The sequence below is a fragment of the Phasianus colchicus genome, chromosome 40 (genome assembly GCF_987193195.1).
Source record: "Phasianus colchicus chromosome 40, bPhaCol1.hap1.1, whole genome shotgun sequence".
Classification (NCBI taxonomy): Eukaryota; Metazoa; Chordata; class Aves; order Galliformes; family Phasianidae; genus Phasianus; species Phasianus colchicus.
Window position 1 is genome coordinate 1,121,651 of NC_143475.1, and position 26,072 is coordinate 1,147,722.

General features: G+C 48.5%; 1 protein-coding gene and 1 long non-coding RNA gene across 2 annotated transcripts; both read left to right on the forward strand.

Moving 5' to 3' along the window:
- Positions 1-16: 16 nt before the first annotated feature.
- FUS (FUS DNA/RNA binding protein) lies at positions 17-24,946 on the forward strand. Its single transcript, XM_090130395.1, has 15 exons — positions 17-166; positions 5,451-5,475; positions 5,551-5,705; positions 6,925-7,066; positions 9,126-9,289; positions 12,438-12,603; positions 18,694-18,728; positions 19,811-19,843; positions 20,380-20,486; positions 21,728-21,857; positions 21,943-22,044; positions 22,128-22,245; positions 22,326-22,456; positions 22,536-22,689; positions 24,788-24,946. Exons 1-15 carry the CDS (start codon positions 154-156, stop codon positions 24,825-24,827), a joined length of 1,515 nt encoding a protein of 504 aa, XP_089986521.1. The 5' UTR covers positions 17-153; the 3' UTR covers positions 24,828-24,946.
- On the forward strand, positions 14,591-18,588 carry LOC149913223 (uncharacterized). Its single transcript, XR_016461382.1, has 2 exons — positions 14,591-16,983; positions 17,055-18,588. It is a non-coding gene; the product is annotated as an uncharacterized LOC149913223 (long non-coding RNA).
- Positions 24,947-26,072: the final 1,126 nt, after the last annotated feature.

Below are 26,072 nucleotides of genomic sequence, written 5' to 3' on the forward strand. Positions count from 1 at the left end.
CGCCCTATGCCCCGCCCCTTCCGGCGCATAGCCAATCAGCGCGCCCCGAGGCGCGGAGTGGGCGGAGACACGAAGTTATAAAGGGAAGGGAACGGCCGAGGGGAGCTCCGAGCGCCACGTGGAGGGGCAGCGGCCGGGCAGGGCGGGAGCGCCATGGCCTCCAACGGTACGGCGGGGAAAAACCGCGGCCACGGGGGGGTTCGTGAGACGGGGGGGGGGTCGTGAAACGATGGGGGGCGGCTGCTGTTATGGGGGGGGGGGGGGTCCTAAAATGGCGGAATTGTCGGGGGGGGGGGGGGGCGGCTGTGTGGCCATGCGGGGAGATTGGGGATATTGGGGGGGGGGGTCAGAGATCGTTGTTTCTAAATGTGTTTTTTTTTTTTTTTTTGTCGGTTATTTGATGGAGGGCGTTAATTAAGGGAGGGCTTTAATTGCGGAGGGTGATTCCGGGTGTTGCGTTAAGGGAAAGCGAATTATAAAGGGGTGGGAAATGGGGTTTCTTTTGTGCGGTGCGGCGTTGGGGGGGGGGGAGCGGTTCGGTGGGGCTGTTTTTGTTTGGTTTTTTTTTTTTCCTCACAAAAACGCTTCGTTTCCCTACGCAGTGTCGTTAAAAAGCGCGGTTCTGGGTGTAGCGGAGGAAAAGCGTTAATTAGCGGCGTAAATTAGCGGCGTTAATTGCGAGCGTCGTGACGAGCGCGACGGGCTGCGGTGTAATAACGGTTTATTCAACGGGTTTTTTTTGTTGTTCCTCACAAAATTCTTTTTTTTTTTCCCCTATTTTCTTGTTTGTTATAAACCGTGGTTTCCGTGGTGGGGTTGGAGGTGGGTCGGGGCGTTAATGAGCGGCGTTAATTAGCGGCGTTAATTAATGCGGGTCGGTTCCGTTGGCTGTAATGGGGGGGGGGGGGGGGGTTGCTTTGTTGTCGGTTTATTTCACAATTTTTCTTCATAAAATCATTTTATTTCCCAATATTCCGTTATCATACATTGTGGTGTTCATCATAAGGAAGGAAACGGTGACGGCGTTAATTAAGGTCGTTAATTACGGCCGTTAATGAGAGGCGGCTCTCCTTTGTTGGCTGTAATTTGGGGGGGGGGGGGGGGGCGGTGTGATAACGGATTTATTCAATGATTTTTTTCCTCACAAAACCGCAATTTTGGTGTTTTCTCACCACCACGACATCAGTTTATAATATTGTGGTGAATTAAATCACTTTTTTTTTTAAGGAAAATCTTTAATTCGTGTTAAATCCGCAGCCGTTCCGCGGTGCGGTTGAGTGCTGCTTTTTTGGTTTTTTTCACGATTTTTTTCCTCAGAAAATCTTTTTTTTTTTCTTTTGGTCAATTTTCCATCCCGTCCGATGTGAATTTGTGTCAGGGCGGGGGAATTAATGATTAATTAACGATTAAAAGTCGTTAATCGCGCTTTGTTCCATGGCGGGAAGCGGAAGTCGGGCGGGGGGGGGGGGGAGGTAAAATACCGCTGAAATTCAATAATTTTGTTCAAAAAAAACCGTTTTTGTTGCATTTTCCATCAGTGTAGAAAGGGATTGTTTTGTTTTTGTGGAAAAAACGGGAAATTTATGGCAAAAATCGGAAATAACGGCCGAGTTTTTGTTCCTTGCTGTGATTGAGGGCGGGGGGGGGGGGAGGTCAGTTAGTTTCTTCAACGTTTTTATTTAAAAAAACAACGTTTTCTTTCATTTTTTTTGTAATTAAAAACCGTGGCTTTAATTACAGTGAAAGAATTCGTTATAAAGTTGTTTTCTTTTGTTTTTTTTTTTAATTATTTCGGTGAAGTTCGATAGGAGAGAACGGAGCAGATCAACAGCGGTTTAATTCCTGATTTTACCTGGAAAAAAAAGTGTATTTTTACTTAATTTTATAATTATACCTCCTAATTTCAGCTTCGTTACCTGATTATTAATTTCACGCGGTAAAGATCAATTAATAAAGTTGTTTAATTGTAGTTTTTACTTCCGGCCATCGCCGTGAATGAGCGTTGTCCTCAGCGATCCTTTAATCGTTATTTTTCCTCACAAAACGCCGTTTTGTTTTATTTCTCATAACCGCAAAGCGTGGGCTTCGATATTATGACAAAAAAATCGCGTTTATTTCTCCAATTTTTGTAATTTTGGGGTTGATTTCGGGGGGGGATGGGAAGGTCTTTCATTGCGCGATTTCTGTTCCCGTTTTCGGATTTTTTATCGGATTTTTATTGCGTTTCTGAGTGAATTCCTTGGCGAGGCAACCAAACATCCCTTTATTTTCGTCGATATAAAAAATATTTGTGGATTTGGGGTAATTTTTACCTCAAAGAAACAAAGCTGTTGGGGGGAGGGGGGGGGAGGGGCGGCGCGCAGACAAAGCGCGGCGGGAAACGGAAACAAAGCGTTGAAACCGCAAGAAATCGCGGGTAAATCGGGATTTTAACCTTTAAACCTTGCATTTTATTGTTGCTTTTGTGTTATTTTCGGGTTATTCGGGCGAATTCTGGGGTCTTCTTGGGGGGTCTGTAGGGTAGGACCCCCCTCTGTTCCCTTCCTCCTCCCCCCCCCTTCTTCCCCGCCGCCATTTTGTGGGGCGCGGTTTTCCCGCTGCGCCACTGCCGCCATTTTGTGTGCGCCGCGCATGCGCGGTGGCGCCGCCGCAGTGCTACATCCGGGTCCTCCGGCCCATTCATTCCTATGGGGCAGGCAGCTCCCGGGGGGCGATAGGGATTGGGGGGGGGGGGGGGGGGGGTGCATTTAGGGGGTGCGATCCCCTTCATTTCACGGGGAAATGGGCGTAATTTGGGGAATTCCTCTCCAAAAAAAGATGAGGAGTTGGAATCTTTATTTCGAGTTATTTTGGTGGGTGTTGAATGAGGGTTTTTTAACTTTTTCTACATAATTGGGGGTAAATGCAGTCTTGGGTGGGGGGGGGGTTGTGTGTTATATTCAGAAATGTGGATAAACGTCCCCGCTTTGTGGGTTGTGTTGGGCTGTAGCAGTGAGGCTTCAGTATGTCGAATTGGATGGGGTGTTTTGGGGGATAAACGTAGAGAAAAAGGGTCTTTTTTGTACCTCTTTGTGTGGGAACGATGCAGAGTTTGATGTGTCACATAAGGAGCAGCGTTAAAACTTGGGGGTGGGTGACAATTAAAGGCATCTTAAGCATCAAAACCATCAATATCCATATGTGTGTCTGCGTGATTTCTTTGAGCACGGTGATATTTTGGTATAAAGGTCGGTTTGGGACTTTTTAACGTGGATCTACAAATTTCTGCACACGTATTCGTTGTGAAGTGAGAATGGGAACTCAGTGATTCTTAACTCTTTTTGGTTAAATCGCTGAGAAATGGTGAGTTTTGGCCCAAATTGAGGTGGATTTGGCCCAAATTGAGATAAATGTTGCCCAAATTGAGGTGGATTTGGCCCAAATTCAGATGTGACCCAAATGAAGGTGGATTTGGCCCAAGTTTGGTCAGGTTCTGGCCCCAATTAAGGTGAGTTCTGGCCCTGAATGAGGTGGATTTTGGCCCAGATGAAGGTGAATCTGGCCCAAATAAAGGTGAATTTGATCCTAGTGAAGGTGAATTTGGCTCAGATGGGCACCAATTCCAGTGTGTGAGTGGATTTATCGTACAGATCTGATGGGATTTGTGATATATAGGTGGGAATTCATGTCCTTTTGACCCCAGTGTTGACATAAATTGATATAAATGTGTAAAACTGACCCAAATTTTGTCACCAGTTCGCTGCAGTTTGTGATTTTGATGTGATTTTGATGCGATTTGAGGGGAATTGAAGCAGATTTTGATGCAAATTGTCAGAAATTTGGGGCACAAAGTTTGGCAGCAATGGACCCAATCAACATCTCTGGTTTTCTCACTCGCTGCCGAATGTTTGAGGTGAATTTTGGTGGGTGTTGATGGGGTTTTGCACACAAATACGGAGAAAAGCTGGTGCAAAAGTTTAAGGGATGTTAATAGATGTTGTAATGCAAACGGATGGGGGTGAGAACGATGGGAATTAATGGGAAAAAGCCATAAAGGTCACAGGAAACAACAAAGGGAACGTAGTGGAATTGGCACAAAAGAACTGGGGAGGAGTTGGCAAAAATTGAGACAAAGATATGATGGGAAGTTAACATGATTTGACCCAAAATCGTGATGTGGGATGGACAGAAATGGGCTCCAAAATGGGATCTGGTATTGGCACGAATTGACCCCAAATCATGGTGTGGAGTGGGCAGAAATTGACCCAGAATCACGGTGTGGGATGGGTGGATTCGGGTGGAGGTTTGGGCAGGAGAGGAGCAGAGCTGGGCACCGTTGTGACCCACGTTGTCTGTGGGTCTGACCCACAATTTGGTGTGAGAATGGTCCACATTTTGATGCAGGTCTGACCCACAATTTGGTGTGAGAATGGTCCACGTTTTGATGCAGGTCAGACCCACGTTTTGATGCAGGTCTGATCCATGTTGTATTGTGGGTCTGACCCCTGTTTTGATGTGGGTCTGACCCACAATTTGATGTGAGATTGAGCCATATTTTGATGCAGGTCTGATCCACGTTGTATTGTGGGTCTGACCCCCATTTTGATGCGGGTCTGATCCACGTTGTATTGTGGGTCTGACCCCCATTTTGATGCGGGTCTGATCCACGTTGTGCTGTGGGTCTGACCCACAATTTGATGTGAGACTGACCCACGTTTTGATGCAGGGCTGACCCACGTTTTGATGTGAGATTGATCTACGTTGTGCTGTGGGTCTGACCCCCATTTTGATGTAGGTCTGACCTACGTGCTGTGGGTCTGACCCACAATTTCATGTGAGACTGACCGATGTTTTGATGCAGGGCTGACCTATGTTGTATTGGGTGTCTGACCCACATTGTGCTGTGGGTCTGACACACAATTTGACGTGAGATTGACCCCCGTTTTGATGCAGGTCTGACCCACGTTTTTATGTAGGTTGGACCCATGTTGTATTGGGTGTCTGATCCTTGTTTTGATGGGGGTCTGGCCCCCATTTTGATGAAGGTCAGACCCCCTGTTTTGATGCGGGTCTGACCCACGTTGCGCTGTGGATCTGACCCATGTATTGATGCAGGTCTGACCCCCATTTTGATTAAGCCCTGACTCCCGTTTTGATGCGGGTCAGACCCACATTTTGATGTAGGTCGGACCCATGTTGTATTGGGTGTCTGACCCCCGTTTTGATGCAGGTCAGGCCCAGATGGAGGCCTGAGAAACACACACTCATCAGACAGAGCACACGCAAACCGCAGCTATAAGTAACACAAAACTGCCCTATTTTGGCACCAAATTAACACCCCTGCGACAATTAACGAAGATCCTACAAAGGTGGCTGTAGCGTTGTCACAAAGCGTAGCAGAACGACCCCAAATTGCCCCGATTCCCCCCAAACACTCCTCGTTTAACGCTGCGCTCTGCCTCTCCCCGCAGATTACAGCCAGACGGCGACACAGAGGTACGTCCCCCCCCACCCCCCCGACCCCCCTATTGCCTCCAAACCCCAAAACCCACTGGATTTCCCCCACAACAGCTACGGGGCGTACCCAGCCCCGCCGACACAGGGCTACTCGCAGCAGAGCAGCCAACCCTACGGGCAGCAGAGCTACAGCAGCTACAGCCAGCCGGCCGACGGGGCGGCCTACAGCCAGAGCAGCTACAGCTCCTCCTACGGACAGGCGCAGAGCAGTAGGCACCGCTCCCCCCTCCCCATCTCACACCCCGCATCTCTGCTCTTCCAACCCGAAACTCGGCTTTTTCACCCCAAATCCCCTTTGTTTTCCAGCCACGAATGCATTTTTAACCCTACATCGGCCTTTCTGATCTCTAGTCTCTTCTTTTTAACCCCAGTCTCTGCTTCTTTGCCCCAAATCCTTTCTTTTCCTCTGCAAATTCCCACCTTTTGGCTCTGGATTTTCAGTTTTCAGCTCCAAATCTTTCCTTCTTCACTCATAATTCGCATATTGTGGCCGCAACCCAGCATCTCTTCCCTCCAGATCTCCACTTTTTAACCCCGAATCCCCAATTTTCCAGCAAAATGCCTTTCTCCCTTGGATCCCCACTTTCCTCCCGCTTTTCACTCCAAAGCGCTGCATTTTGACCCCCCAGATTTCCACTTTTTGCCTCCAAATCCTCCCTTTTTTGTTCCAGAATTGTTCCAACATTGGAATCTGCCCTTTCTGACTCCACTTCTCCATTTTTGCCCCCCAAAACCCTTTGTTTGATTCCTGATCTCAACACTTTGATCCCAAATCTCCCCTTTTTCATTTCCCATCCCCTTGTTTTGTCCCTATTTCTTTATATTGATACAAAATGCTCCTTTTGGAAACTCACTCCCCACTTTTTTCATGTTTTCACTTTCTTCCCCAAACTCTTGATTTTTTTTGACTGCTGATCCCCATTTTTGATCCCAAATTCTGAAGCTTTGACCCCAAACCTCGGTATTTTCCCCTCGGATTTTCACATTTTTGCTCCAGATGTCCATTTCTCCCCAAATCACCACTTTTTTTTTTTTTTTTTAACAGAATCTGTGTGTGTTGATGCCAAATCCCCTTTTTCTGACCCAGATCACTGCTTTTCCACCCCCAAATCCTCCTTTTTCACCCCAGATCTCCACTTCAGGCACCAAATCCCCACTCTTTACCTCAGAAACCTCCACTTCTGTTGCAGATCTTTATTTTTCCCCCATTCCTCACTTTTTCACCCCAAATCTCCACTTTTCATCCTCAACCCCTCAGTTCCCTCTCACGAATCCTTTTCACCCTTCTGAATCCCCCCGTCCTCCCTCCCACCCCCTCCTTTTTGTCCAAAATCCCCCAAATCCCACCCCCACCCCCTCCTTCCCTCCCCTACTCCCACTTTTTTACCCATTTTGACCCTTCTGACCCTTTTTTCCCCCATTTTCCAGGCTACAGCACGCAGTCGACGCCGCCCACCTACGGCAGCAGCGGAGGCTACGGCGGTGGGCAGAGCTCCCAGCCCTCCTACGGGCAGACCTCCTCCTACCCCAGCTACAACCAGCCGCCCTCCGCCAGCTCCTCCGCCGGCAGGTCAGCCCCAAATCCCCCCAAATTCACCCCAAAATCCATCGCTTCGCTCCATTTCCCCCCATTCTCACCACCCGAGCACCAAAACCCCGACAGCCGCCCCGTTTCCGTGTTGTTTTTTTGACAATCTGCCTCCAAACTGAATATTTTCCATAGTGCTTTTAGGAAAGCCCTCCTCACAGCTCCACCTCCCATTAATTGTCAGGAAAGTGGTGGTTTTTCTCTGCAAAACTCAACGATTTGATGAATTCTGTGTGGTTTTCCTTTTATATCCCCCTCCGCAGCTCAGAGCGTTGGGTTCTGCCATTGGTGTTGTGATGCATCTCCAGAATGCAACATTTTTATTAACTGGGTGTACATTTCTAACAAATCCTCGTTGCAGACTTTAATCTTCTGCTGAATTCTGTCTTTTTTTAACAAATTTCCTTTCAAAATACAAAATACCGGGTGTTTATGTCGCTTTTCCTCATAAATTGCATTCCAGACTGCGTTCTTTCTCTCATTTCCACTGTTTGCATTTATCCAAACCCTTCAGCTCTTCACCTCAGTGCCATTTCAATGCATTTTCCATCACACTTCACTGTCCTTTGATGGGTGGCATGTTTAACGCGTTCTCCCCCAAACTTCAGTGTTTATGATGCATTTTGATGCTGCTTTTCTTACATGGGCTCCATCTGAAGGTGTTTTAACCCCAAAGTTTGGCTCTGTTGGGCATTCTAACCCCAAAGATTGGTTCTCTTGGGTGTTTTTAACTCCAAATTTTGGCTCTCTTGGGTATTTTAACCCCAAAGTTTGGCTCTGTTGGGCATTCTAACCCCAAATTTTGGCTCTGTTGGGCATTCTAACCCCAAAGTTTGGCTCTCTTGGGTGTTTTAACTCCAAATTTTGGCTCTCTTGGGCATTCTAACCCCAAAGATTGGCTTTCTTGGGTGCTTTAACCCCAAAGATTGGCTCTCTTGGGTGTTTTAACCCCAAAGATTGGCTCTCTTGGGTGTTTTAACTCCAAATTTTGGCTCTCTTGGGCATTCTAACCCCAAAGATTGGCTTTCTTGGGTGCTTTAACCCCAAAGATTGGCTCTCTTGGGTGTTTTAACCCCAAAGATTGGCTCTCTTGGGCGTTTTAACCCCAAAGATTGGCTCTCTTGGGCGTTTTAACCCCAAAGATTGGCTCTCTTGGGTGTTTTAACCCCAAAGATAGGCTCTCTTGGGTGTTTTAACCCCAAAGATTGGCTCTGTTGGGCGTTTTAACCCCAAAGATTGGCTCTCTTGGGTTTTTCCAAGCCCAAATCTACTTTTGTTGGATGCTTTCATCCCCGTTGGATGATTCCAACCCCAAATCTTGCTCTGTTGGATATTTCCAACCCCGTTGGATGTTTCCAATCCCACTGGATGTTTTTAACCCCAAATTCTGCTCTGTTGGACGTTTCCAACCCCACTGGATGTTTTTAATGCCAAATTTTGCTCTGTTGGATGTTTTCAAGCCCAAATCTTGCTCTGTTGGATGTTTCCAACCCCATTGATTGTGTCCTACCCCAGATTTTGCTCTGCTGGATGTTTCTAACCCCAAATTCTGTTGTCCTGGGTGTTTCCAACCCAATTTGATGTTTCTGACACCTAATTCTGTTTTGTGGGATGTTTCCAACCCCATTGGATGTTTCCAAACCCAAATCTAGCTTTGTTGCATGTTTCCAACCCCATTGGATGTTTCATACCCCAGATTCCGCTCTGTTGGATGTTTCCAACCCCATATGTTGCTTTGTTGGATGACTCCAACACTATTGGATGTTTCCAACCCCAAATGTTGCTTTGTTGGATGATTCCAACCCCATTGGATGTTTCTGACACCAAATTTTGCTCTGTTGGATGTTTCCAACCCCAACCTTGTGCTGAGCTGGATGTCCTCAGCCGTAACCACACAGAGAACCAGAGGAGATCTGGTGCAGGCTTTCCTTAAAAGCCGATCCATTAATTCGTTAGCACGACTCCTTAACGATGCCCTGTTGGTTTTGCTGGGTGTTTTGGGGTCCCTTTGCGCTGAGTGTGCGTTGTTGTTTCCCCACAGCTATGGGGGCAGCTCGCAGAGCTCCAGCTACGGGCAGCCTCCCAGCTCCGGCTACAGCCAGCAGTCCTCATACAGCAGCCAGCAGCCCTCCTACAGCCAGCAGTCCTCATACAGCGCCCCGCAGAGCTACAGCCAGCAGAGCCAGTACAGCAACAGCGGCTCCTGTGAGTGGGAACGGGGCTGGGAGGGGGGTCAGAGTGGGTCTGAAAGAGCTGGGGTGGGGTCGGGTGGTGGGAAGGGGGGAGAAAAGGGCTCAAAAATGGTGAAAAAGCTGAGTTGAAGTGGTTGGGTATCGGGGAAGGGGGCTGGGAAAGATTCAGAATCGATCTGGGAAATCTGGAGTGAGGTCGGGTGGTGGGAAGGGGGAGAAAAGGCCTCAAAAATGGGGTGGAAAATGGAATTTGAAGTGGTTGGGCATTGGGGAAAGGGGCTGGGAAGGATTCAGAATTGGTCTGGGAAACATGGAATGAAGTCAGGTGGCGGAAAGGGGGAGAAAAAGGCTTAAAAATGGGGTGGGATACGGAGTTTGAAGTGGTTGGGCATTAGGAAAAGGGGCTGGGAAGGAGCTGGAATCTCTTTGGGAGACCTTAAGAGAAAATAATTGGATGAAAATCATTGGAAAGGGATGAAAAGTGCGGAAAATGACTGAAAAATGGGAAAAAAAAAGTTAATGTGAATAATTGTGAAACTTTAGCAAAAGGGAATTGGAGATGGAATGAGAATGGGGCAGAGAAATGGCAGTAAAATGTGGAGAAGTGAGAAATGGGGGGAGGTGGGACAGGGACAGGTGGGGACAAGGGGAGAAATGGGACCAAATTGGTGAAGTTTGGGGCGTTTTGAACAATTTCTCACCTCTGAGGTCCTCAGAATGGTGGAAATTGAGGATTTGGGGCATTTTTGAGGAATCAGTGAGTGCCCATTAACGCCTTGGTGAACAAATTGATGGTGTGCAGGAGTTTAAATATATACGTGGGTTGTCTGAGTTACTTTGGGCCATTTAATAAAGCTTTTTCACATCGGTTTTTGGAGTTCTCCATGAAATTATGCATGGCTTCCAACGGGAGTTTGAAGAGTAGATGAATAGAGTGATGTGTGTTCATGTATATGTGTGTAGTATTGTGCCTTGTATGTGAGAAATACACAAAAATGCATCAAATACCCCCAAAAAGAGACAAAAAGAAAGGGAGATTTTGAAGGAAGGGGGCGCAGTGCTGGATGGTCTGAATTGCTCAGCAGGGAACTGAGGGATTTTAACCCATTTTTTTTGAGATCGTTTGGGCAACGAAATGATTTGTTGAGTTTTGGGGGAATCAACTCTTCGTGAGGGTAGGTAACAGCAGGACGGGGAAATGGTTTGAAGTTGAGGGAGGGAGGGTTGAGGTTGGATATCAGGGGGAAGTTGTTTACTGTGAAGCCTGGGCTGGTGTTTAACGTGGAGATCGGTGGCCCTGCCTGCGGTGGAGGGTTGGAATTCATCATCCTTGAGGTCCCTTCCAACCCGAGCCTCTGTAAGATCACAGAATCATAGAAACAAGGTTGGAAAGGACCTGCAAGATGATGCAGTCCAGCCATCCTCCCATGACAGTCACTGCAACAGGCACTGAGCCCCATCTCACAGCTCCTCATCCACACGCCTTCTGAACACTGCATCGCCTCCCTGTGCAGCCCTTGCAGTGCCTGAGACAAAAAGCTCTTCTTACATCCAACCCAAACCTCCTCTGCTACGACTTGTAGCCATTTCTTCAGCTCCTGTTTGTTGCCTGGGAGAAGAAGCCAAAGCCCTCCTCATCACAACCTCCCTTCAGGAAGCTGTAGAGAGCAGTGAGGTCTCCCCCGAGCCTCCTCTCCTCCAATCTGAACAATCCCAGCTCCCTCAGCTGCTCCCCATAAAACCCCATTGCACTCCAGACCCCTCACTGGTTTCATTGCCTTTCTCTGGACATGGTCCCCACTGTTTTTCTATAGTGAAAGACCCCAAAACTGCACCCAGCACTGGAGGTGCAGCCTCACCAGAGTCCAGGGGATGATGATTGCCTCCCTGCTCCTGCTGGCCACACTATTTCTAATGCTCTTGGCCACCAGGCTGAGGTGCTGGCTCACCTTCAGCCCAGCATCAACCAGCACCCCCAGGTCCTTTTCCTTTTCACACTCATCCCCAAATCTGTGGGCTTCTCGTGGCCAAAGTGCAGGACCCAGCACTTGGCCTTGTTGAGCCTCATCCCGTTCACCTCAGTCCAGCCATCCAGCTTACCTAGATCCTTCTGAAGGGCCTCCCTACCCTTCCTCCCTCCCTTCCTTCCGCCCTCCCTTCCTTCCGCCCTCCCTTCCTTCCGCCCTCCCTTCCTTCCGCCCTCCCTTCCTTCCGCCCTCCCTTCCTCCCTCCCTTCCTTCCTCCCTCCCTCCGCCCTTCCTTCCTTCCTTCCTCCCTCCTTCCTTCCTTCCTCCCTCCTTCCTTCCTTCCTCCCTCCTTCCTTCCTTCCTCCCTCCTTCCTTCCTCCCTCCCTCCACCCTTCCTCCCTCCCTCCACCCTTCCTCCCTCCCTCCACCCTTCTTCCCTCCCTCCACCCTTCCTCCCTCCCTCCACCCTTCCTCCCTCCCTCCACCCTTCCTCCCTCCCTCCACCCTTCCTCCCTCCCTCCACCCTTCCTCCCTCCCTCCACCCTTCCTCCCTCCCTCCACCCTTCCTCCCTCCCTCCACCCTTCCTCCCTCCCTCCTTCCTTCCTTCCTTCCTTCCTTCCTTCCTTCCTTCCTTCCTTCCTTCCTTCCTTCCTTCCTTCCTTCCTTCCTTCCTTCCTTCCTTCCTTCCTTCCTTCCTTCCTTCCTTCCTTCCTTCCTTCCTTCCTTCCTCCCTCCCTCCCTCCCTCCCTCCCTCCCTCCCTCCCTCCTCCCTTCCTTCCTACCTCCCTCCCTCCCTCCCTCCGCCCTTCCCACCCCACCTCCCAGCTTGCTGTTATCTGCAAACATAAAAGATGAAGCCACGAAGGAAGGGGCAAACAGGACTTGAATTTTCAGCTGGAAACTGAAGTTCGAATCACAGAATGGTTTGGGATGGAAGGGACCTCAAGAATCACGAAGCTCCAACCCCTCCACCACAAGCAGGGCCCCCAACCTCCACGTTTAACACTAGCCCACGTTGCCCAGAGCCCCATCATCCAACCTCACCTTGAACACTGAAACAGAGCAGGTTGAAAACGAGCGTTTCTGTTTGGCCAAAATGAGAAAACCTATGAAAAACTGAGCTAAGAAGGAAACGTTCCGATGTGCGATGCGTTGTTTTTGTTTCTTTTTTTTTTTTTTTCTCCCCCTTGCAGCCAGCAGCTATGGGCAGGAGCAGGCCCCAATGAGTGGCTCGGGGGGATACCAGGAGCAGAGCTACGGCGGGCAGCAGGAGCGCAGCCGTGGGCGAGGAGGGTACGGCCGGGGCGGCTACGAGCGCGGGGGCCGCGGTAGCCGGGGCGGCCGTGGAGGCAACATGGGGTAGGTGTGGGGCAGAAAAGGGAGAAAACGGGCAAAAGGAAGAGATGGGGGATGGAGGGGGAGAAATTTGGAGGGGTTTGGGGGGCTTCCGGAGGTGGAAAAACGGGGGAAAACACCCCAGAAATGAGAGAGAGAGAGAGAGAGAGAGAGAGAGAGAGAGAGAGACTGCCGGTCTTGTAAGAGCGGTGGTTGGAATTGGGGGGAAATGGTTAAAAGAAGAGGAAGTGAAAGTGGTGGTGATGGAAGCGTGGGGGGGGAATGGGTGGGAGATTTTGAGGGGGTGGGGCTGGCAGTGCTGTGAGGGGAGAAATGGGGAAAAATGTCCTGCTGGGAAAGAGCTCCGGATACAGCGGGGCTTCCCAAAGGTGGAAATTGGGATTAATGGTAAAAATGAGGGGGGGGGGAGGGGAAAAAAAAAAATAATTGTGGTATGAAGGAAAAAGAGATTTGGTGAGGAGCCCTCTGGGGAGCGGGGGCCTCCAATAGGGGGAGAAATGGGGGAAAATGCCCCAAAAAATGAGTGAGACCCCGTTTAGTGGTGCTTTGAATGGTCCAAAAATGGGAGAAAATGGTGAAAAAACTGATGATAATGTTAAAATATAAGGGAGAGAGGTGGTGAGGAACCCCCTGGGGATGGGGGTGTGTGGTGGGGGAAATGCCCCAAAAATGAGGGAGGGAAACCCCCCGGGGTGGGGGCTTCTGTGGCTGAAAATGGGGAGAAAATGGTCAAAAAAAATAAAAGGGGGGGGGCATGGGGAAAAATCACCAACAACAAAAAAAAGAGAGGTGATGGGGAACCCCCAGGAGTGGGGGCTGTGGTTTAAAAAAGAAAAATGGGGGAAAATGGTCAAAAATGAAACTGAAGAATTGAGGGCAGAGGTGATGAGAGGAATTGACCAAAAGGAGCGAAAACGCACCGAAAAAAAAACATTCAGTGGGGCACGTGGAGCTGTGCCGAGTGGTAAGAGCCCCAAAAATGGGGAGAAAAAGGTGTTTTTAGGGACAGACACCAACGTGGGGTGTGAAGGTGATGCGTGGCACAGCCGTGGTGGTGGAAACACGATGGGAAACGAGGAGGAAAAACAAGGAGAAACGAAATAGGAAATGGGAAGGAAGGAATGAGGTGGGGAAAAAAAAAGAGGAAATGTGAGAGGTTAATATGAAAAATGGGGTGAGGAAAATTAAAAATGAGGAATTAGGGGGGGAAAATGAGGTGTGAAAAAGTAGGAGTGGGAAAATGAGGAAGGGTGAGGGAGAAATAAAGGGAAAATGGGGGAAAAGGAAAATAGGGGAGGAAATGGTAACAGGAAAATGAATGGGGTGAGGGGGGAAGTGGGGAATGTGAGGGGAAAAGAGGGGGAATGGGGGGGTGGGAAAGGGGTCAGGAAATGAGAACTGGGGGGAATGGGGGAAAAGAAGAGGAAAAGAGGAATGGAGAGAGGAAAAGGGAGGGGAAAGAAAAAGGAGAAGGGGAAGGAAAGGAAATGGAGAGGAAAGGGGGAAGGGGAAATGGAAAGGAGGGAAAGGAGGAGGGGATGGGAAGAGGAAATGGGGAGGGAAAGGGGATAAGGAGAGGAAATGGGGAGGGAAAGGGGATAAGGAGAGGAAATGGGGAGGGAAAGGGGATAAGGAGAGGAAATGGGGAGGGAAAGAGGAAGAAAAAGAGGAAAAAGGAAGGGAAGAGGAAGTGGAATGGTAAAGAGGAAGGAAAGAAAACAGGAAAGGAAGAAGGAAGGGAAGGGGAGAGGGGGAGGGAGAGAGGAAATGGAGGGGAAAAGGAGAGGGAAGGGGTAGGGATAGAGGGAAAGGAGAGGGAGATGGAAAGGAAAGAGGAAGGAAAGGAGGAAAGGGGAAGGTGAAAAGAAAATAGGGAGAGGAAGGGAAGAGGAAGGAAATGGAAAGAGGAAAAAGAAAGGGGAAAGGAGTGATGAGGAAAATGAAGGGAAGAACAGAATGGAAACGTGGGGAAGTGAGTGGAGAATGGAAGTGGGTGGGAGAAAATGGGGGGAAGGTTGGAAAGGGGAGAGAAATGAGGGGAAAATGGGAGGAAATTGGGTGAGAAAAACGAAAAATATGAATGAGAAAAATGGAATAAGGAGAAAAAAGTGGGAACAGTGAATAAAGGTGAGGAAAAATGGGATAAAGGTGAGAAAAAAAGGGAAAAATGGGATCAGAAAATACAGAGTAAAGATGAGAAGAACGAGGAGAAAGAAAACATGAGAGAAGAATTAGGGAAAAACGGAATAAAAAAGGAAAGGAAATGGGAAAATGGAATAAAGGTGAGAAAAAGAATGAGGAAAATGGAATGAAAATGAGAAAAAAGGGAACATAACAGAACAATGAAGGAGAAATGGAATAAAAATGAGGGAAAAAATGAGGGAAATGGAATCAAGAGAGAAAAATGAGGGAAACTGGAATTGAAAAGAAAAAATGGAGTAAAGATGAGAAAAAAATGAGGGAAAATGCATAAAGATGGAAGAAAATGGGGGGAAATGGAATAAAGCTGAGGAAAAAATCAAGGGAAAATAGGATAAAAATGAGAAAAAAAGAGGAAAAATGGAATATGAGAGAAAAATGGGGTAAAATGGAATGAAGGTGAGAAAAATTGAGGGAAAATGGAACTGAGAGAAAAATAAGGGGAAAGTGGAGTAAAAATGAGAAAAAATAGGGAAGAATGGCATTAAATAGGAAAAAATGGAATAAAGATGGGAAAAAATGAGGGAAGATGGAATTTTAAAAAATGGAATAAAGATGGGAAAAAAAATGAGGGAAAATGGAATTAAAAAGAAAAACGGAGTAAAGATGGGAAACAATGAGGGAAAAATGGAATTTAAAAGAGAAAAATGGAGTAAAGATGGGAAAAAAAAGGAAAAATGGAAGTAAAAAGAGAAAATGGAGTAAAGATGGGAAAAATGAGGGAAAAATGTAATTTAAAAAAAAATGGAGTAAAGATGGGGAAAAAAAGAGGGAAAAATGGAAGTAAAAAGAGAAAAACGGAATAAAGATGGGGAAAAGTGAGGGAAAATGGAAGTAAAAGGAGAAAATGGAGTAAAGATGGGAAAAATGAGGGAAAAATGGAAGTAAAAAGAGAAAAATGGAGTAAAGATGGGAAAAAAAGGGAAAAATGGAAGTAAAAAGAGAAAATGGAGTAAAGATGGGAAAAAATGAGGGAAAAATAGGAATTGTGAAAAATGGAGTAAAGATGGGAAAAAATGAGGGGAAAATGGAAGTAAAAAGAGAAAAACGGAGTAAAGATGGGGAAAAGTGAGGGAAAAATGGAAGTAAAAAGAGAAAATGGAGTAAAGATGGGAAAAAATGAGGGAAAAATGGAATTAAAAAGAAAAATGGAGTAAAGATGGGAAAAAGTGAGGGAAAAATGGAATTAAGAAGAGAAAATTGAATGAAGATGGGAAAAAAATGAGGGAAAAATAGAAGTAAAAAGAAAAAATGGAGTAAAGATGGGAAAAAATGAGGGAAAATGGAATTAAAAAGAAAAATGGAGTACAGATGGGAAAAAATGAGGGGAAAATGGAAGTAAAAAGAAAAAATGGAGTAAAGATGGGAGAAAATGAGGGAAAAAATGGAATTGAGAAAAATGGAGTAAAGATGGGAAAAAATGAGGGAAAAATGGAAGTAAAAAGAAAAAATGGAGTAAAGATGGGAAAAAAACGAGGGGAAAAAAAACGAAAAAAAAAAAAAAGGGAAAAAGCAGCAAAAGACGGAAAAACGAGGGGAAAAAAACCAAACCAAAAAGAGGAAAGTGGTTGATGGTGTGGTCACTGCAGACAGCAGGCGGTGCAAACAAGGGCACCCAGGGCTGCCAGCGGTGCTGCCAGCACAGGTTGGGGGTTTGTGTGGCCGCCGCGTGGTTTTGGGCTGAAAAAGGCCGATTTTGGGGCGCGGAGGTGAGTATGGGGCGAGCGGCGGTTGCTTATTTGTGCCTGTTAACAAACTCTGGTTTTGTGTGCTGCAGGTGTGAAAGGCAGCGACACTTTGCAATGCTCCGCCTTTATCCGCAGCTTTTGGGTTCAAAAAAAGGCAGAAAAGGGAAAAAAAATTTTAAAAATGGAGGAAAAATAGACGGAAAAATGAATGAATGAAAGGAGGGCGATAAAGAAACAGAGCGATGAAGAGAGGAGAAAGGGAGGGGGGAGCGTCCTGTGCGGGCGAGGCCAAGAGAAAAGGGCCAAAAAGCCAAGAAAAGGCAAAAAAAACAGGCTGAAAAAGGCCAGAAAATGAGGCCAGAAAAGGCCAGAAAAAATGGCAGAGAAAAGGCCAGAAAATAAGGCCAAAAAAGGCCAAAAAAAATGGCAGAGAAAAGGCCAGAAAATAAGGCCAGAAAAGGCCAAAAAAATGGCCAATAAAAGGGCAGAAAATGAGGCCAATAAAAGGGCAGAAAATGAGGCCAATAAAAGGGCAGAAAATGAGGCCAAAAAAGGGCAGAAAATGAGGCCAAGAAAAGGCCAGAAAAAATGGCCAAAAAAGGCCAGAAAAATGGCCAATAAAAGGCCAAAAAAGGCCAGAAAATGAGGCCAAAAAATTGCCAAAAAAGACCAGAAAATGAGGCCAAAAAAGGCCAGAAAAAATGGTCAAAAAAAGGCCAGAAAAAATGGCCAATAAAAGGCCAAAAAGGCCAGAAAAAATGGCCAGTAAAAGGCCAGAAAATAAGGCCAAAAAAGGCCAGAAAAAAAGGCCAATAAAAGGCCAGAAAAAATGGCCAATAAAAGGCCAAAAAAGGCCAGAAAATGAGGCCAAAAAAGGCCAGAAAAAATGGCCAATAAAAGGCCAAAAATGTTGAAAAAGCCAAGAAAAGGTCAGAAAAAAAGGCCAAAAAAAGTCCAAGAATGCCAAGGCCAAAAATAAAAGGCCAGAAAAAAGGCCAATAAAAGGCCAAAAAAAGGCCAAAAAGCCAAGAAAAGGCTAAAAGAAGGCCAGGAAAAAAAGCCAAAAAAGGCCAGAAAATAAGGCTAATAAAAGGCCAGAAAAAAGGCCAAAAAAGGCCTAAAATAAGGCCAAAAAAAAGGCAACATGGCCAGAAAAAAAGGCCAATAAAAGACCAAAAAGGTCAAAAGAAAGGGGAAAAAAGAAAAGGCCAAGATAAAGGCCAATGAAAGGCCAGTAAAAAGGCCAAAAAAAGGCCTGAAAAAAGGCCAAAAAAGGCCAGAAAAAGGCCAAAAAAGGAAAAAAAAAAAAAACAAAACTAGAAAAAAAGGGCAAAAAAAGGCCAAAATAAAAGGCAAAAAGGATGGAAAAAAGGCCAAAAAAAAAAGCCCCAAAAGGGCCCCAGGGTTTTGTTTTTAAGGTCAGAAAGTGCAAAAAAAACCAAAACAAAACATTTTTGATTTGGGTTTTTCCCAACTTTTGGATTCAGGAAAAGGAGAAGGATGGGGGGGGAGGGGAAACTTCGGTGTGTGGGCTCTGTGGAAAGCAGGGAAAAAGCTCAAAAAATAGCCCCAAAATGGGCAAAATGGCTGGTTTTCCTTTTTTAAGGTCAGACAGTGCGAAACGACCATTTTGGAACAAAAAAAAAAGATAAAAAGCAGAGATTTGGGTTTTTTTTTTCCCTCCCCCCCCCCCCCCCAATTTCAGGATTGAAGCAAAATGAGAGAAAGGGAGGAAACAGCCCCAAAAAATCCTCCCCGAAGGGCCAAAAGCCTTCCTTGGTTTTTTATGGAAAGCCAAAACCAAAACGCCCGCTAGGGATTCTTCACAGCGACGGAAAAAAGCTCAAATTGACGTTTTTTGACCCATTTTTTGGACACCCCCCCCCCCCAAAATCCCATCCCCCCCATTGGGCAGCGCTGCGTGCGAGAGGAGCATCAACGATGGACAGAGACCCCAAAAACCCCCCAAAATGCCCCAAAAAACAGCCCCCCCCAAAAAAAAACAAAAAAAAAAAGCACAGAGGGGCTTCAGGACGGAGGAAACTGCTCAAAAACGCCGGTTTTACCCCAAAATCCATTCGAGGGATAAAAAAAAAACAAACTGCCCTTCCCCTTCTCCTCCCCCCCCCCCCCAAAAAAAGAGAAAAAAGCATAAAAAAATTAAAAAAAAAAAAAAAGCTTCATATCTTCTAATTTATCTCCTCAGCGGTGGTGAGCGTGGTGGCTTCAATAAATTTGGTGGTAAGTGGCAAGAGTTCAGCATTTGAACCCAAAAATGAAACGCAAAATAGCACAAAAAAAAAATAGAGAAAAAAAGCAAAAAAAAAAAAAAAAAAAAAAGTGTATTTGATGTGTAACCCGTTTTCTCACAACAGCCGACGGCCGGGGCCACGTTTTGGGTGGAAAAAAGCCCAAAAAAGGGCTCTGCACCCACAGGGGGGAACGGTGACCGATGGGAGACGGCGGCGGCTTTGGGTGGAAAAGTGGCATTTTTGGGGCAAAAAAAAAACCCACAAACTTAAATAAAGCCCGAAATCCGCCACGGTTTGAGCGTGAACGCAGAAAATGGGGGAAAATGAGACAAAAATGGCAAAAGAAAAAAAAAAAAAAAAAGGTTTTTTTGGGTTGAAAAAGCTGGTGTTGAGCAATAACGGTTGCATGTGGTTCCTAAAAAGCAAAACGGTGCCAAAAGCTGCGGTTTTGGGGAAAAAAAAAAAAAACAAATAGCCCAAAACGGGCGATTTTGGGTGGCGCTGAGCTGAGGTGCATTGAAGTAGAAAAAAAAGGGCAAATTTTGACGTTTTTCACCCCAAAACGGGGCGGTTGAGTTGGTGAGCGCTGCAGTGACCGAAAGACAAAAGGTTACCAAAAAAGAGCGTGTCTGGCTTGGACCGAATCCGAGGGGTTTTGCACCAATTTGAGGAGGGCGTTGGTGTCGGTGGTACCTTTAAGGAGAAAAGAACCAAAAAAAACAAAAAGCCACGTGTTTGAACCAAAAATGGTGGAAATTGAAACCCGGGGCGAAGTCGGTTTTGGGTTGAAAAGCCCCGAAATGGCGAACGGCGGAACGGCCTCCGCTGGGGAGGCGCAAAAGCACCAAAAAAAACACGGTTTTTCACCCCAAAATGGGGTGTGGGGTGATGGGGGGGGTAGGGGGGGGTTAATGAGAGGCTCTCGTTATTGTAAGGGGGGGTGTTTTTTAATTAACGGTGTTAATTGTGAGCGATTTTGGAGGGTTCGGGGCGGGGGTGTGCAGCTCCCCTCCCCCCCCCACCTTCCGTGCTAATTAACGCTCTGTGTTAATTTCTTGCATGTGCTGAAAGGACCCCGGGACCAAGGGCCGAGGCATGACCCTGGTAATTAAGAGAGGGGTGCTAATTAGGGGTTATTAGCGGCTCATTAGGCTAATGAGGATGCTATTAGGGGGGAGGTAGTTATTTCTGTACTGTTTAATGGGAAGGTTAATTAATCACGAAGGCTTAATTGATGAAGAAGTTAGCGAAGGGGGTGTTAATTAAATTCCAGGGGGACTAATGTGCAAAGTAATTAATTTCTGGATGGGATTAATGAGTATGGGGGGGGGTTAATGAGAGGGAGGGTTGATTTCAGGGGGGTAATGAGACAGGGCTAATGAGGGGAAAGGCTAATTGATGCCTACGTGAGGAGCTGATGGATTTCTGAAGGCAGCGGGTTAATTAATTCATTTCTAAAAGCGCAATTAATTAAAAGGGGGGGTGGTTAACGAGGCCAATGAGAGAACAGGGGCACTGTCAGCGAGATATTTAGCAGCGCTGTTGCGGAGGGACCTAACGAGGGACATAGGCAGTAATTGGAAGGGGCAGGGGGGCTAATTAGCGGCGCTAATGAGCGGCACTAACGAGCTTTCCCATAGGTGAGCAGGACAACTCGGACAACAACACCATCTTTGTGCAAGGCCTGGGGGAGAACGTCACCATCGAGTCGGTGGCCGACTACTTCAAGCAGATTGGCATCATTAAGGTGTCCTTGGCGTGTCCTTAGCGTGTCCTTAGCGTGTCCTTAGCGTGTCCTTGGCGTGTTTGTGCGTGACTGTCGCGTGTGGGAGCTGCTCTCGCACTAAGAAGTTGGCACAGCCCACAGAGGAGTGAACCTTGTGTCTGTAGTGTGTTGCTCTTAGCGTGTTCTTAGCATGTTGTGTCCTTAGGGTGTCAGTGTTAGCGTGTTGTCTCCTTAGGGTGTCAATGTTGGCGTGTTCTTCGAGTGTCCTGTCCTTGAACTGGTGTTCTTAGTGTGCTCTTGGCATGTTGTGTCTTCAGGCTGTCATTCTTAACGTGTTCGTCGCATGTTGTGTCCTTAGGTCTTCGTTCTTAGCGTGTTCGTAGCATGTTGTGCCCTTAGGATGTCAGTGTCAGCATGTTCTTGGCATGTTGTGTCCTTACGGTGTCAACGTCAGGCTGTCCTTGGTGTGTTGTCCCCTTAGGGTGTCAGTGTTGGCATGTTGAGTGTCGTTACCGTGTTGTGTGCTTGGAGTGTCACTGTTAGTGTGTTCTTGGCATGTTGTGTCTTTAGGGTGTCATTCTTAATGTGTTCTTAGCATGTTGTACCCTAAAGATGTCGTTCTTGACGTGTTCTTCGCGTGTTGTGTCCTTCATATGTCAGTGTTAGTCCTTAGCATGTTGTTTCCACGTGCTATCCATCTTAGCACGTCCTTAGTATGTTGTGTCCACGTGCTATCCATCTTAACACGTCCTTAGCATGTTGTGTCCACGTGCTATCCATCTTAACACGTCCTTAGCATGTTGTGTTCACGTGCTACCCATGTTAGCATGTTCTTAGCATGTTGTGTCCATGTGCTACCCATGTTAGCATGTTCTTAGCATGTTGTGTCCACATGCTATCCATCTTAGCACATCCTTAGCATGTTGTGTCCATATGCTGTCCATCTTAGCACGTCCTTAGCATGTTGTGCCCACATGCTATCCATCTTAGCACGTCCTTAGCATGTTGTGTCCACATGCTACCCATGTTAGCACGTCCTTAGCATGTTGTGTCCACATGCTGTCCATGTTAGCGTGTCCTTAGCATGTTGTGTCCACATGCTACCCATGTTAGCACATCCTTAGCATGATCGCAGTGCGTCGCCGTGCCATCAGTGTGCTCCTGCATTTCCCCCATCCCAACACCAGGGGGCAGCACCGCCCCATGTATCCTTATGTCCTTAGCGTGTCCTTAGCATGTCCTTAGCATGTCTCTCCCCGCAGACCAACAAGAAGACGGGGCAGCCCATGATCAACCTGTACACGGACCGCGAGACGGGCAAGCTGAAGGGCGAGGCCACGGTGTCCTTCGACGACCCCCCCTCCGCCAAAGCCGCCATCGATTGGTTTGACGGTACGCCCCCCCCTCCCCCCCACCCTCCACCCCCCCTCCCCCAACCCCTTCGCTCTCATTTTGGGCTGAAACCCCGCGTTTTTAGGCAAAGAATTCTCCGGCAACCCCATCAAGGTTTCCTTTGCCACCCGGCGCGCCGACTTCAACCGCGGCGGCGGCGGCGGTCGGGGAGGACGCGGGAGGGGAGGTGAGCACCGACCGACCCCATGTCCCTTCACCGACCCCAAAATCCTCCTTTTTCACCCCAAAACGAACCCGTTGCTCCCCCAGGCCCCATGGGACGCGGGGGGTTCGGCGGCGGCGGCGGTTCTGGAGGTGGAAACCGCGGCGGTTTCCCCAGCGGCGGCGGCGGGCAGCAACGTGCAGGGGACTGGAAATGCCCCAATCCGTGAGTATTTCTTTTTTTTGGGTTAAAAACAACCCAAACTGGGCAAAAACGGCCCTGCTGACTCCACAACAACTCGGCAGGGCCTGCGAGAACATGAACTTCTCGTGGCGCAATGAATGCAACCAATGCAAAGCGCCCAAACCCGACGGCCCCGGAGCGCCGCACATGGGAGGAAAATACCCCGGCGGCGGCCGCGGGGGGAACCACATGGGTGAGTGCAGACCCCCAGCCCCCAATTTTGGGGCTTTTTGTCTCGTTTTGCTGCATTGATGTCCTCCTTCGTCCCCCAGGAGGAGGCGGTGGATTCGGAGAGGAGCGGCGCGGAGGGCGCGGAGGATTCGAGCGCGGGGGGTTCAGAGGAGGAAGAGGAGGGGAACGAGGGAACTTCCGAGGAGGACGAGGTGGTGAGAGGGGAGGATTCGGGCCTGGGAAGATGGATTCCAGGTACGGCACGGAGCAGGGCTTGGGTGCTGCTTCTTCTCAGTGGGTCCTTCTTAACCCCGAGCCTGGGTTCTTAAACCCTGAGTTCTGGGGGCAGAAAGAGCAGATTTGGGTCCTTGTTAATCCTGAGCCTCCTCGTGGTTTGAGGGCAGGAAGAGCAGATTTGGGTCCTTCTTAACCCTGAAACTCAGCATTGTTTGGGGGCAGAAAACCCAACTTTGGGTCCTTGTTAATCCTGAGCCTCCTCGTGGTTTGAGGGCAGGAAGAGCAGATTTGGGTCCTTCTTAACCCTGAACCTCAGCATTGTTTGGGGGCAGAAAACCCAACTTTGGGTCCTTGTTAATCCTGAGCCTTATCGTGGTTTGGGCTCAGAAACCCCAAATTTGGGTCCCCATTAACCCTAAATACTGCTGGTTTGAGCTCAGAAACCCCAAATTTGGGTCCCCCTTAACCTTAAATCCTGCTGCTTTGGGCTCAGAAACCCCAAATTTGGGTCCTTGTTAATCCTGAGCCTCCTTGAGGTTTGGGATCAAAGAGCCCAGATTCGAGTCCCTATTAACCCTGAATACTGCTGGTTTGGGCTCAGAAACCCCAAATTTGGGTCCCTATTAACCCTAAATCCTGCTGGTTTGGGCTCAGAAACCCCAAATTTGGGTCCCCATTAACCCTAAATCCTGCTGGTTTGGGCTCAGAAACCCCAAATTTGGGTTCTTGTTAATCCTGAACCTCCTCGTGGTTTGGGGGCTTCTTAACCCTGAGCCCCCTTGAGGTTTGGGGGCAGAAAACCCAGGATTGGGTCCTTGTTAATCCTGAGCCTCATCGTGGTTTGGGGGCAGAAAACCCAACTTTGGGTCCTTGTTAACCCTGATCCTCCTCATGGTTTGAGGGCAGGAAGAGCAGATTTGGGTTCTTCCTAACCCTGAACCTCAGCATTGTTTGGGGGCAGAAAACCCAACTTTGGGTCCTTGTTAATCCTGAACCTCATCATGGTTTGGGCTCAGAAACCCCAAATTTGGGTCCCCATTAACCCTAAATACTGCTGGTTTGAGCTCAGAAACCCCAAATTTGGGTCCCCCTTAACCTTAAATTCCTGCTGCTTTGGGCTCAGAAACCCCAAATTTGGGTCCTTGTTAATCCTGAGCCTCCTTGAGGTTTGGGATCAAAGAGCCCAGATTCGAGTCCCTATTAACCCTAAATCCTGCTGGTTTGGGGTCAGAAACCCCAAATTTGGGTCCCCATTAACCCTAAATCCTGCTGGTTTCAGGTCAGAAACTCCAAATTTGGGTCTTGATAACCCTAAATCCTGCTGGTTTGGGGTCAGAAACCCTAAATTTGGGTCTTGTTAACCCTAAATCCTGCTGGTTTGGGCTCAGAAACTCCAAATTTGGGTCCCCCTTAACCCTAAATCCTGCTGGTTTGGGGTCAGAATCCCCAAATCTGGGTCCCCATTAACCCTAAATTGCTGGTTTGGGGTCAGAAACCCCAAATTTGGGTCCTTATTAACCCTAAATCCTGCTGGTTTCTGGGCAGAAACCCCAATTTTGGGTCTCCATTAACCCTAAATCCTGCTGGTTTCGGGTCAGAAACCCCAAATTTGGGTCTTGATAACCCTAAATCCTGCTGGTTTGGGGTCAGAAACCCCAAATCTGGGTCCCCATTAACCCTAAATTGCTGGTTTGGGGTCAGAAACCCCAAATTTGGGTCCTTATTAACCCTAAATCCTGCTGGTTTGTGGGCAGAAACCCCAATTTTGGGTCTCCATTAACCCTAAATCCTGCTGGTTTCGGGTCAGAAACTCCAAATTTGGGTCTTGATAACCCTAAATCCTGCTGGTTTGGGCTCAGAAACCCCAAATTGGGTCTTGATAACCCTAAATCCTGCTGGTTTGGGCTCAGAAACCCCAAATTTTAACCCTAAATCCTGCTGGTTTGGGCTCAGAAACCCCAATTTTGGTTCCCCATTCACCCTGAGTCCGCCAATATATTTGGGTCAAAAAACCCCAAGTTTGGGTTCCCCCGCCCCCCCACCCCGACCCCCTTTTGCTGATTTGGGGTGAAAAGGGGCCGTTTCTGATCCTATTAATGCTCTTTTCTCTCCACAGGGGCGACCACCGGCAGGACCGCCGTGAGAGACCCTACTGACCCCCCCCCAAAAAAACAAACAACCCCCCCTTTTTTACACAGCCCCCATTTCCCCCTTTTTAACCCCAAAACGGTGTCACCCCCTCCGGAAAACCCCAATAAAGCGTTGGGGTGACGCAGCGCCGTGGGTCAGTGGGGGGGGAATGCGGATGTGCTCATTAAGCACCGGCCCTTAATGAGGCGCTTCCGGTCCCGCTCATTAACGAGGACTTAATGAGCGGCTGTGGGGCCGGGCGGGGCTGTGGGGCGCTGCCCTCTGACTCAGGGTGCAGCTGTAGGGTGCTGGGGGGTGACCCTATAGGGGGGGAATATAGGGGAGGGGGGGGGTCTGTGGGGGGTGATCCTATAGGGGAGGGGGATTTATGGGGTGGCCCTATAGGGGTACGGGGGGTGATCCTATAGGGGAGGGGGATTTATGGGGTGGCCCTATAGGGGTACGGGGGGTGATCCTATAGGGGAGAGGGGGATTTATGGGGCGGCCCTATAGGGGGGGAATATAGGGGAGGGGGGGGGTCTATGGGGGGTGATCCTATAGGGGACGGGGATTTATGGGGCGGCCCTATAGGGGTATGGGGGGTGATCCTATAGGGGAGAGGGGGATTTATGGGGTGACCCTATAGGGTTACGGGGGGGAATATAGGGGAGGGGGGGGTCAATGAGGGGTTGATCCTATAGGGGAGAGGGGGATTTATGGGGTGGCCCTATAGGGGTAAGGGGGGTGATCCTATAGGGGAGAGGGGGATTTATGGGGTGACCCTATAGGGGGGGAATATAGGGGAGGGGGGGGGGGTCTGTGGGGGGTGATCCTATAGGGGAGAGGGGGATTTATGGGGCGGCCCTATGGGGGTATGGGGGGAATATAGGGAAGGGGGTCTATGGGGCAGCCCTGCTATAGGGGAGGGGGATTTATGGGGTGACCCTATAGGGTTACGGGGGGTAATATAGGGGAGGGGGGGGGGGGGTCTATGGGGGCTGATCCTATAGGGGAGAGGGGGATCTATGGGGTGACCCTATAGGGGTATGGGGGGGAATATAGGGGAGGGGGGGTCTATGGGGGGTGATCCTATAGGGGAGAGGGGGATTTATGGGGCGGCCCTATGGGGGTATGGGGGGGATATAGGGAAGGGGGTCTATGGGGCAGCCCTTCTATAGGGGAGGGGGATCTATGGGGTGGCCCTGTTATTGGGGAGGGGGATTTATGGGGTGACCCTATAGGGGTACGGGGGGGGATATAGGGGAGGGGGG